The sequence below is a fragment of the Callorhinchus milii genome, unplaced genomic scaffold (genome assembly GCF_018977255.1).
Source record: "Callorhinchus milii isolate IMCB2004 unplaced genomic scaffold, IMCB_Cmil_1.0 Scaffold2, whole genome shotgun sequence".
NCBI lineage: Eukaryota > Metazoa > Chordata > Chondrichthyes > Chimaeriformes > Callorhinchidae > Callorhinchus > Callorhinchus milii.
The window spans coordinates 22,676,156-22,689,272 of NW_024704743.1; the positions used below are offsets into that span (position 1 = coordinate 22,676,156).

Sequence of the window (13,117 nt, forward strand, 5' to 3'; positions counted from 1 at the left end):
ATATGCAAGGATTATTATTATTAAATTAGGTTATGTCTTCAAGCCAATGTCTTGCCAAATTCTAGGCAGTATTTATCCCCTTGGAGTAATTCAAAATTGTTTAAGATCAAAGTCTCAAGATCCCATTGGTGAGGAAAACATCCAGAACTTCTGTTAAGGCCACTGTAATGTCTGGAAAATTAATTTGAAAATTACTCGAGGAACAGGGTTGAAAATTAAATGAGCTATCTTTAAGATGTGCTTATCATTAACTAGGAATCCACCTATGTCTATTGTTGAGTGTGACTGTATTTAGTCACTCAAGATATTAATTAACCAAACTTTGTAATCTTAATCTTTTAGAGGTAAAATGATACCACAGGAGCTGGAGAAGGAAATCCAAAAAGCCAAGGCAGAGGTGAGTACACAAGGAATCTAAAGGAAATCGTGGCACTTGTTCACTGACATGACTGATGCATTTGTTTTGTGTAAGAATTTTAGCAGAAACAGCTCTGGATCAAATTTTTTGACATGGTTTGGAGAGATTGGATTAATAAAGTGCATTAAATGAACAGGAAGCATTCCTCTCCTAAAAGCACTGACTCATGTTGGGGTACAGTTGTAGGTAATACGCCCTAATTATTCCCCCAACTGAGATCAACTAACAACAGTCTGTAAAATGAACTGATAACCTTCAACTAGTTTGTTTGACTTAGTGTTGGACTGGTCAGTTCCTTTACCAACGAGGCCGTTGGGGGAGTAAATCCAGACTCTTTCTAATGCTGATGGGGATAAGAATTTCAAGTGGGAAAAATGTTTTAAAAATAGGAGGTTTTTTAATTAGAAACCAACAATATTCTTTACAGATCTATTAATAACCCTGCAGCTGATTGTTTGCAAATATACTGCAATTTGTTGTTGTTGTTTTACTAAGTAGATTTGAATTCTGGACTTATCCTATTGCTTTTCCTTGTGCTTTTGTGATTCCCTGAGTTGTCTTATAAAAGCAAAACAATTATTCACTCAACCCATGAAGGCTCCACTTGTGTTGTTTCTCCACAATCTAATCCCACTCTTTTACTCACTTTAACATTGCTTCTCTTCAAGTATCTATCTAATTCCTTTTTGAAATGATTCATGAACTCTATTTCAAAGCTTGCAAGATAGTGATATCAATGGCAAACTATGCTGGTTAGACTCAAGCCATACCCCAACACACACTCTGGAGTCACCAAGCCTTGGCTCCTGCCAATCTGCGTCTACTACTTTCTGGAATTAGGTAAGCGGGATGTGTCCCTCCAGGGAGAGAGTGCGCCTTCCGTTCCAACAATCTATCTCTGGGATTTCCATGTGTAGGTGGGAAGCATGGAATTATCAGTTTGGTTTGGATACTCTTAAGCACAGTGATGGATTTCTACATGTGCCAGACACCCAGATGCCAAAACAAAACCTGCAACTATGGTTTGTGGCAGAGAGTCCCACATTCCAACCATCCTCTGAGTAAAGAATGTTTATTCTCATCTTCCCTTTAATTCTTTTTGTGGAATATGTGTCCTCTCACTACCTAGTGGAAATAATCCAGCAGTTTCAGCAGCCTGATTATTCCTACTCAGGACACAACAGAGATATTAACCTGTCTTTTACTTTCAGTTGGTGATGGGGTTGCATTTTCTATTTTGATTCATGTTTCCAGTATTCATGTACTTTTGATATCAGCTTTTTGGATTTTTTTTGTTTATATTAAGAAATATTGGGTTTCACAATTGCCCTGAAGGCAGGTAGATGCTCATTTGACACATATCTTCCAGTTATCATGTGAAATGAATGTTTTATGTGGTCACTCCTCAGGGATCTTTGCCTTTCTTAGTTATTGCCACTGCTGGAACCACGGTCCTCGGAGCATTTGACCCATTGAATGAGATTGCAAACATCTGCGAGGCACATGGACTCTGGTTTCATGTTGATGTAAGTTTCTAATTAAATTCTGACTCATTTCATATTTTCTCCTTTTTATCAACTGTAAACAACTGCTTGTTTTTTTTAGAATTTTCCATTATTAGTCCACTAATTGCATTTAATTTATGGGTACATGGACACTATACCGATTCAATGAAGAAATGCATATTGCTGTAATGGAAAGATAGTAGGGTTGTTTTTCTGGAAGGATGAGATAAATTGGCCAGCGTGATTCAATCCTCTTTTCTGCTTTCAACTCCATAATTTACATCTCCGCTTAACTTAACCCTTACCACATTTAGTATGGCATTAAGCCTGACACTAACATTCAGTTGGTACCCGTTATTGCTACAGACAAATAGAGAAAGATAAATCTCATAATATTAAAACATTAATTGCTTTGTTTACTTTTCTAAACTAATTTTGCAGCATTTCTCATCAAGAATCTGATTAAGCAATTGCCCAGTTATATATGTTATGGATCTGTGACTGGTTCAGTATCAGTAAGTGTCAGCACTCTAGTTCTTGGGTCAGAAGGTTGTGGGTTGGAGCTTTGACATTCACGGCCTAGGCCAGGGGATCCCCACTGGTTGATCAACTCTAGGTGGGGCTCTCGCGCATTATCAAAAAGACAAGAGGAAGGAGCGATAGAACTGTCTAGTTATTGAGTCCAATTCAAAACAAAGCCAGGTACACAAAGTATTTCATGCATCACGAAAGAGAAATATAAACTTTAATGTTTAAACTGTGGTAAATATCGCTTCTTCCTCTTGTTTTTATTGAGCATGTGCAAGACGCCACTTTGTGCCGATTGACCAGTTGGATACCACTAGTCCAGGCTGACACCCCAGTGCAGAGCTGGTGTTGCATTGCTGGCTGTGCCGTCTTGCTGATGGGACGTTAAACCGAGGTCTTGTCTGCCTTCTCGGGTGGACATTAAAAATCCCACAAGACAATTGAAAAAGAGAAATGAGTTTCTCCTGGTGTCCTGGCCAACAATTCCCCATATAAAATTAGTCATTCACTTCATGACTTTTTGCGAGGCGTTGCTGTGCACAAATTGATTACAAATTGACCTCTGAAAAATATAGAGTACCACATTTGTCCGAAATACCTTGTGAAGTGCTTTCAAACATTATAGGTGCTATATCAAATGCTGTATCAATTCTTTTATTATTATTATTATCAGTATTCCTTATTATTATGCAGTATTTTAGTAAGGGTAGTTCAAACGATTATTGTTTTTTTTCCCCAAACCTACAAACTTATTGCAAAGTTTTCAATTTATACACAAGTTAGCCTTATAATTACATGGTAACTTTCTCTTCCTCTTTCAGGCATCATGGGGAGGTAGTGCACTGATGTCAAAGAAACATCGCTTTCTTCTGAATGGTATCCACAGGTAAATGTAGCCATGTGAATTCAGTCACTACTAACATTATTAAATGAAAGGCATATTGTCATAAATTTTGCCTTTCAATGTAAGAATCTCGACCGTGCCTACAGTCACCTCCCCCTCCCCCTGGCTCGGCGGCTTGCTCTGCCACTGTTGAGCTCTCTGGGACGCTGCCCTGCATGAGGGGCGTTATGTAAATGTAAGTTATTGTTGAAGAATATTCATTGTTAACCAGTGTCCGCTTTGAACTCTGCACAGTGCTGTAACTGGCAACACTGGTTAATCTGGAAGGATTCCTTCCATCCTTCAACAAGCCAAGTTATTTTAAGGTGATCACTGATGATAGCAATCTTTTTGCACACCCCATCATGAAGGCACAAGAAAATGATTGCTATATTTAGCGATGAATGTAAGTTGGACCCGAAAACATTTGCAGCTGTTGTTAGAAGTTTGTGCTCTTGAGCAATTGGACTTGAGCAGTAATGTGACTCTACTTGAACCCATTCCCCTCTTCACCTCCCACGTGCTGTGCTCAAGATCATTTTACAGTACTTCGAGAAGGAATGATTTAAGAAATGTTTAAATATTTTCATTGTAACAAATAATAATAATAAGCCTTGCATTTGATATACAACAACAACAACTTGCACTTAAATAGCGCGCTCCATGCAGGGTAGCATCTCAGAGTACGTAACAGTGGCGGAGACTGACTCTGAGCTGGAGGCGGGCAGAGGCCAAAGGCACTGTCGAAGGGGAAGATGCCAATAGATTGTTTGTTGATCGTTTATATCAAGTTATAAACACCTAACAAGATCTATACCTTTTGAAAGTTTGTTGAAAAATTCCTTTCTTTCTGCTGAATTCTAATTTTTAAACCATGCATGTAAGCAATCCATCTACTGATCTGAGCTAATTTACTGGAACAATTGAGTCCAACAATAAGTAATCATCACCATACTGTGAACATCTGGATTATTTGCTGAGTCATGTACAGTTGCGTAGCAAAGCCTGACAAGTGGATGATATGCAAAGAAATGATTAACGTTTCTATCGTGGGAGTCTCGTGTAACAAAATCCCATTGTATCCTTAATAGCAAACCTGATTCTCACACCAAAAGTGTTGAAGTACACAAATAGGTCACAGTATTGAATTTAAGGACAATTTTGACCAATGAGAACTTTTTAGAAGAAGAACTAAAACATGTACCATGTCACCTTATATTCTAGGCAAAATGTAAGTGAAAGTAAAATTATATATTTTTTATATATTATGTGTCCATTTTCACTTCATTGCAAGCTGTGAGAATGAACATGAAGGCCACCATAAATATATGCATTTTTGCATTTGATATAGCGCCCTATCACGTCTTCGAGACGTCTCAAAGCGCTTCACAGGATACACTGTAAAATGTGGTGACTGTGTGTTTTGTGGGCGAAACACAGCAGCCAATTGCTCACTGTGATGTCCCACAGTCGTGGATAGAGTGACCCCATTATTATTATTATTTTGTCACCTAAACAGCCATAATTATCTGTGCCCCCTTTCCAGGGTACTCCTATGATCTTTTCAATTTCCTGCAACATAAGGCAGGCATTGTTTTAAGTTTAAATAATTTTTTTTTATAGCCTCTCAGTTTTCTGTTTTTAGGTATTTTTTGAGAAACTAACCATTATGTCATGGAGGATAAGTCACTAATAGTGATGAGGTAGTGTTTGTTGGCCTCATAACCGCTCACACTGGTCGACGCTTGTCATCATATTGGTATTGTGCTGCATATTCCAGGAAGGTTTCAGGCTGGGTCCCTGGCCTCAGTTATCGCACAGTAAACGATTGCCATGTGTTTTTACGTCTCTCTGTTTCTCACCTTTTTCTTCAGGGCTGACTCTGTTGCTTGGAATCCACACAAGATGCTGATGGCTGGGATCCAATGCTGTGCTTTTCTCCTGAAGGACAGCACTGTGAGTATTCATTTCAACTTGCAATCAATCAGACCCTAGGGTTGAAGGAAAACACTCAGAACTCAATCAGCCCAAAGGAAATTTAATGAGCTACTGCCTACTCTTGCTTGCTAAATCCTCAGAGGACTGACAGCTTTCTATACCTCTCAACTCAAGCATGGGGATTCATGTTGCCACCCTGCTCCTTGTGGACATGTCTGAACAAAGTGGCTGTATTAACATTGACTATTGGGATAGAAAACAGTCCAATTTAACTATGTATTTTGTTTAAAGTCAAAGTGAATGCAAGTGATGTCTCCACTTGTCATTGTCAGTCAAGTGCACATAATGACTCTGTAGATGAAGTTGAGTGTAGTGACAGATGTGCTCTCAACTGCTTATTCAGGAGATTAGGTACATTACCAGTTAGAGTTCTGAATTATGCATCATGAGAAAGTGGATCATTTGCTGTTTAGTTGTTGGAAAATTTGTCATTCCACTGAAAAATTCTGAAGAAACAGACAGAAAATACCTGGTTGCTTTTTCCCAATATCCTTAAACTCATTTTATCTAATGGTTTTGCGTGTGGTCAACGCTTGTCATCATATTGCTATTGTGCCGCATATTCCAGGAAGGGTTCAGGCTAGGTCCCTGGTATGTGCTAAGTGAAGATGGGGCCGTTACAATTGGCTTTAACACCCCTAGACAAGGGAGTAAAAGAATCAGCTTTGTGTTACTTTTCGGTGTCTAGGTATTCTATAGAAGTTTGGTTTTCCAATAAATACTATCAAGTATTTAATGTCTGGCTCTGTATTCTGCACTCGTGATAATTCAGAACAGGATTTATCTATAAATCTATACATTTTTCATCAGACTCTATTAGGAGAGTTTATAATCAAGGGACAGGCAGAGGTGATTTTCAACATAATTGTTTTCATCCAATTATAAAACTGGTGGAGAACGTTTAGTGTGCTTTGATGTTCCTCAGTTCCACAAGCACCATCTAGTGGCAAAGCACACAGTATGCATTAGAAGTTGTTTAATGACTAATATTAGTCATATTGCCATTGCACTAAGATGTCCCAAATATTACAAAATGAATTATTTTCTGTTTTAATCTAGTTTTCAATGTTTTTCTTCTCCTTATTTTTTTCTTCTATACATAGTGTGTGTGTATAATATATATAATGTATATATATACATATATATATATATATATATATATATATAGCAACGCATCAAGTACTTTCAGGCTATCCATTTTTGAACTCACATGCCTAAACTGACACTCCAGTGTAGGAAGTGCTCTCCTTCGAATGAGACATTAAACTGCCTGTTCAGGTGGACGTCAAAGATCCCATGGAAATAATCGGAAAGTGAAGGTTTCTCCTTGTGTCCAAACCAACAAAACAAGCCCAACAATCTTCTGAAATAAAAATGGTCATTCACTTTATGGCTGTTTGTGGGACATTGCTTTGTTTAAATTGGCTGCCATGTTCGCTTACAACTACACAGTCTCTGCACAGTAAAGTCCTGTGAAACACTTTGAGACATGTTGAATATGTGATAAGCTGTTATTTTGCCCATAAATATATATACAATCAATTCACTTTACAATATATTCCGTGAAGCCCTTTGAGACGTTTAGAAGACCTAATAAGGCGCTATATCAAATGCAAGGATTATTATTACTATTATTAATGGGAAAACCTGGTGTGTGATGAAATATATTTGCTATACAAGTTGTTTATCATTCAGCTGGTTGCATAAATTTATTTATTCTTGTTTTTTTTCTTTTTCAGGGTCTGATCAGTAGATGTCACTCTGCGCAGGCCATGTACCTTTTCCAGAAGGATAAGTTCTATGATGTTGAATATGACAAAGGAGACAAGTCCATCCAGTGCAGCCGGAGGGCGGATTCTTTTAAATTCTGGCTGACATGGAAAGCTGTTGGGACCAATGGCTTGGAGGAAAGAGTGAACAGGGCCTTTGCATCTGCCAGGTACGACTAATAGTGCTGCACTCATGAGTAATTCCTCATTGACCCTCTAAGATTCAGATGAGATATTAAACCCAGGTCCCGATTGCCTGTTCAAGTGGATGTTAAAGATCTTATTGCAGAATTTTGAAAAGAGAAGAGAGTTTCTCCCAGTGCCCTGGGTAACAATCCCCCAATTAAAAAAAAAATGGTCACTCAGTCCGTGACTGTTTGTGGGACATTGCTGAGAACAATTGGTTGCTGTTTTTCGCTCACAAATACCCAGTCACTCCATTATACAGTAATTTCTGTGAAGCGTTTTGAAACTTCCTTCCGACATGATAAGGTGCTATACCAAATGCAAGTATTTATTATTAAGATAATATGGCCAACCTCTAGTTGGCCAACAAAATACATGTTTCTTGATTGAATATTCCTTGATTTATGGCATAAATCTATGCTGTTTTATTATTTCTAAGATTACTTTGTTGGTTGGCCACAATCACCAACAACAAATTGCATTTATATAGCACCTTTCATGTTGAGAGTTGCCAGAAAGGGACCTTTTTTTAAAAAAAAATGTTTTAGCAACACTGCGGTGCTCCCTCTTATGCACTCTCCCCACACACTCATTTTCTCACATCTTTCATATACACCCACTGCTCTAAAAGGATCTGAAGAGGAATGGGCATTGTTGGTTTAGCAATTTATGTCCAGCTTTGTGGCAAGGTTTCAAAAGCGATCAGATCACCCCCCAGGACACAGGTACAAACCCAGCATACAAATTAAGATTCCTAAATATCCAAGGCTGTAGGGCTCCAAGTTACATGGATGAACCCGCGGAACTGAACCTGTTTTCATCTGAGAGAGGACATGATACTCTAAAATTTGTCCATAAGCAATTTATTTAATTTAAACTAGTTGCAGAAATATAGCACAATATTAACAAATCTCAAGATATATCCTTGCATTTGATCCTCTTTCCTCACCTCTGCCCCTTCCATCTCCCACCATATACACTTACATGTACATATACACACGCACATAAACACTCCTATTCACTGGTGCCATGAAGAATGTTGACAGCCAGTCATTGGATGTTGTGTAATGTTCACATTCCAGAGCTTCAAAGAGCTTCACAGAATTTTTACTGCAAGGTGCAGTCAGTAACTGTGTATTTTGTAGGCATTATAGGCAAATGCAGCAACCAATTTGCATGCAGCAATGTCCGACAAACAGTCATGGAGTGAATGACCATCTTTATTTGGAGGATCGTTGGCTAAGATTCAGGGAGAAACTCTCTTCTCTTTTTTCCATGGTGCCAGGAGATTGAAATCGGCAGACAGGATGTTGGTTTATCAACTCATCTGAAGAACAGCACCTGCAACACTCCCTCAGATGTACTCTCCCCTCACACTTACTCACATCTTTCATACTCATTCTATTTCTCTTGTCTCTAAAACTCTCTGCCCTCCACAGGGTTCCCAGATAGAGAAGAACTGATTTTTTTATTGACATACTTGAAGTGCTGTAGTTAGCATTAACTGAAGGCTTAAACATTGTTGCAGAGATGTTAGCTCCATGAAGATGTTTTGAAAATAAGGATCCTAAATTGGACATCAAATTTGGACACCACTGGAGTTATGTGCATTAGCTAGGCAACAATAAATGTACATTAGCTGGGCAACTGGTGATATGAATGTTATATATCTGTACTAAGAATGTGCCTAATGTGCAAACGAGAGAGAAAATAGCAGGAGGTTAATACAATAAGAGTCATCAGCCCCTGCTCACAATCTCAAAACAGCTAAACGAAAACACCATTTTCCTCGCGAGTTTCCTTAATGTATCTGTGGTTCATTGTGGTTGGGGTCATTGTTACTGCAATGGCAAATCACTGTCTGTAATGATGTCTCCTGATATAGACTGAGATTTATTCAGTCGCTGTCCTCCTGACCTGCCTTTGTGACTGGGGAATTTTCCACTCACATGTGCGGGCATGAGTCAGTCTTGGGGTCTAATCACTTCTTTCAGTTCTGTTGATGATTAGTGGCAGCTCTCTCCTGAGACGCAGGCCTCCCCAGCTACCAGCAGACAGATGGTTGAATTTGCAGTATTTCCTTTATCTGTTCACCACAGTGTGCTTATCGACATCTGTACATCAATTTAACGAACTCAACGTTGTCCCAGTTTTGTGGAGTCAATGAAACGGGCTGCTTAGTAAAGTGGCTGAAATGAGCTAATCTTCGTAAATGCAATCCAGAATTTTTTTTAAACAAGTTGGTAGTACAATGCTTTCCCACAGTATTTTGTGGTATCGGAACAAACTTACTTCTGTGATGTTTATACATTTTTAGGTGTGTTGTGCGTGAGAAATTATCATGGAATTATAGAATCATGTCAGGTATAAATTATGTCAGAGTAAAATTCTCTGCCCAACCCCCAACATGTGCTGAACAAACCCATCAGGGGATTTTCTGGGCTACTTGGACATAAAGGCTGTGACTGGACTACACACAACGCTTGTGCATTTTCAGCACTGCTGAATTTTCAGAATGTTGTTCATATTGCAACTGAAAGCATAGTATTAAACAGTTATAAGTAAATGTGTTACAGTGAATCAAGTTATCATGTGATGGCACAGCTATGCCTCTTAACTGTGTGGTGCACAGACAGAAACTGCCACTAAAACCATGCTTACAATGAGTCAATGAATAATAATCAGTGAGTTAATAATTGGCTGCATTTAGTACTTGGGCACAGAAGTACTAATACTTGGATCCTGATCTGATGGTGGAATTTTACTTATTCCATACATGAGCTCAATGGTCTCAGGATGGGATTTGGCTCAGTGATAAATGACAGAAGGAGCACATCTTTTTGACAGCCTAATGCACATATGTGGTCTTTAAAACAAGTTTACAAGATTCCAGCAGACAGAAGTGATTCCATTATAATTGGGAAAATTGAAGCTGTGAATTAATGTTAAATTTGTTTAGTGTTCAGCGCCATCTTAGTTTAATTTAGGTGGCTTAGAAAAACAGATAGCAGTGGCGAAGATATGATGGGCCAAACAGCCTTCTATGCTGCACATTTCTATGTTATAAAGGGAGATTATTGCCAGGCAGTGGACATTATATAATGTAGCTGACCTTTGATGCAGTAGTTTTTCTTATCTGAAATCTCCATTGATTGTGGTACAAAAATAATAAGTGTAGTGACTGTTTGGTAGGCAAACATGGCTGCCAAATCCCTCAAATATCTGTGAGGTGAATGACCAGAAAGATTGTTGAGAAACTCCATTCTCTTTTCAATAGGGTGATGGGATCTTTATCATCCACTTTGAACAGGGTGATGGGACATTGGATTAATGTCTCATCTGAAGGAACAATATGACAGTATCTAAAACCAGTAGTTGGAAGTGCATTTGAGAGTGCTTCACACAGCTGGCTGTGAGCCTGAGCTATGGGTAGGGCAAACTGCGAAAGGAGAACCAAAACCACGAAAAGTCGAAATGAAAGGTCTTAAGATGGGCTTTAAAGATGGGGGGTGGGGGGGCGCGGGCATGGCAGGAGAACTCTAGGATGTAGTTCCAAAGAATGGAGGCAGAATGGCTAAAAGCATATTTGGATTCAAGCAAAATAATGTGTTTTTAAAGAATGAGGGGAGAAGGAATAGAATGGTTCAGAGAAAGAGCTTTGAAATCAGCCAGAAATGCTTGCATACCAACCTGGCCTTTTCTCTTTAATAAACGCACCTCATGTGAAATATCTTGAGTTTGTTTATGATAATTCTGACTGATTGAAAAGATAGATACTGGGACAATTGCAATTTTTTTTTTACTTTTGGTAAATTCGGTGCAATTTTGTTGGAATTGTTTCTGATAAGACAGCTGTCGTTTCCTTTCAGAAGCTTTTTAAATTTAAAACTTTGTTTTGAAATAAAATGTATCTGATATGATTTGAACAATATGATTTTGTTGATCTATTAGGCCGGAAGATGGAAAGGCGAACCTGGTATCTTGGAACAAACAATTAATAATTTTATTCTTATCACAGGTATTTAACTGATGAGATTAAGAAGAGGAAGGAGTTCAAACTGATTTTGGAGGTAAGCAGAGTGATCAAGGTTCCACTGAGATCTCTTCTCTGTGACTTGCTCATTGGTACCCCAGTAAAACTTCTCAGCAAACACTGGGCTTAGATATCTCTCTGTGCTACAATTGTTATTGCTCCTAATATAAAACAAGCTTTCTTCAACTCAGCATCGAATTTACTGAGTTCAAGATAGATTCCATATTTTATTTGTATTCCAATCCAGTGGGTAGTATGCCATAAAATCAGCTGATATGGCCAAAACTGTTTATGGTCTAAACCACAGTGAGATTGTTCCATTTCATGGCGTGATGCAGAGGTACAGAATATCCCACATATGTGCATTAGGCTGGCTTGATTGGTAGCATCCTTGCCTTTGAGTCAGAAGGTTGTGGGTTCAAGCCCCACGAGGGGATTTGGAACCCATATAGTTTATGCTGATACTCCAGTTCAATGCTTGGGGGCACTGCAACAACAACAACAACTTTATATAGCACCCCTCACGAAGGGCGCTTTGTTGGAGGTGCAGTCCTTCAAGTGAGATGTTAAACCAAGGTCCCATCTGCCTGTTCAGGGAGATTAACGAGGAGTCCTGTAGCTCAGTGGTTAGAGCACTCGCTTTGCAAGCGAGAGACCTGAGTTCAATTCCAGGCAGGTCAGGGCGAAACCTTGGGCAAGTTTCCTTACTCCACACAGAGCCTAATAATAATCCCTCCAAAACCAAGAACAATAATAAATTGGTCATTTTCAATCTACGACTGTCTGTGGGACATTGCTGTGCGCAATTGGCTGCCGCGTTCGTCCTCAAATATATAGTCAATTCACTTTACAGTGTGTTCTGTGAAGCTCTTTGGGACGTCCTCCCGACGTGAAAAGCGCTATATCAAATCCAAGGATTATTATTATAACGTTAAAGATCCCATGGCACTATTCAAAAAGAAAAGGAAGTTTCTCCCAGTGTCCTAGCCAATAAACTCACGAATAAAATTGGTCATTCATTTCATGGCTGTTTGTGGGACATTGCTGTGCGTAAAATGGCTGCCACGTTCACCCACAATATCGAGTGACTACAATTTATCGTACATGCTGTAAAACACTTTGAGATGTCCTCCTGTCATAAAATGTAAATCAAATAATAATAATAATCCTTGCATTTGATATAGCGCTTTTCACGTCGGGAGGACGTCCCAAAGCGCTTCACAGAATATACTGTAAAGTGAGTTGACTGTATATTTGTGGGCGAACGCGGCAGCCAATTGCGCACAGCAATGTCCCACAAACAGTCATAGATTGAAAATGACCAATTTAATTATTGTTTGTTTTTTGGAGGGATTATTATTAGGCTCTGTGTGGAGTAAGGAAACTTGCCCAAGGTTTCGCCCTCTGCCTCGAATTGAACTCGGGTCTCTTGCTTGCAAAGCGAGTGCTCTAACCACTGAGCTACAGGACTCCACAAATTTCTCAAAATGCTTCATAGGATTTACTGTGTAGTCCGGGTGTATTTGTAGGTGAATACATCAGCCCATTTGTTCACAACAATGTCCCACAATGGCCATGAATGAATTAAACTTTATCTGGGGGATTGTTGGCCAAGACGCTGGGAGAAACTTTTTTTTCGAATAGAGTCATGGGATCGTTAACGTCCACCTGAACAAGCAGGTGGGATTTGAGATTAATATCTCATCAGAGCATGGATAATAAATAAATATATATAAATATCAATATATAAAATAGAATTTCCGCATGTAGGTAGCATGTATGGAACTCCGTCTGTTT

At 38.9% G+C, this 13,117-nt stretch overlaps 1 protein-coding gene across 1 annotated transcript in view; it reads left to right on the forward strand.

Moving 5' to 3' along the window:
• The window catches only part of LOC103176263 (acidic amino acid decarboxylase GADL1), a 53,037-nt gene that overhangs the window by 23,028 nt on the left and 16,892 nt on the right, over nt 1-13,117 (forward strand). Inside the window, exons 8-13 of the mRNA XM_042346829.1 lie at nt 343-397; nt 1,828-1,944; nt 3,273-3,337; nt 5,209-5,290; nt 7,072-7,271; nt 11,306-11,357. Of these exons, the coding sequence (XP_042202763.1) occupies nt 343-397; nt 1,828-1,944; nt 3,273-3,337; nt 5,209-5,290; nt 7,072-7,271; nt 11,306-11,357 (571 nt within the window). The remainder of the gene's footprint in view (nt 1-342; nt 398-1,827; nt 1,945-3,272; nt 3,338-5,208; nt 5,291-7,071; nt 7,272-11,305; nt 11,358-13,117) is intronic.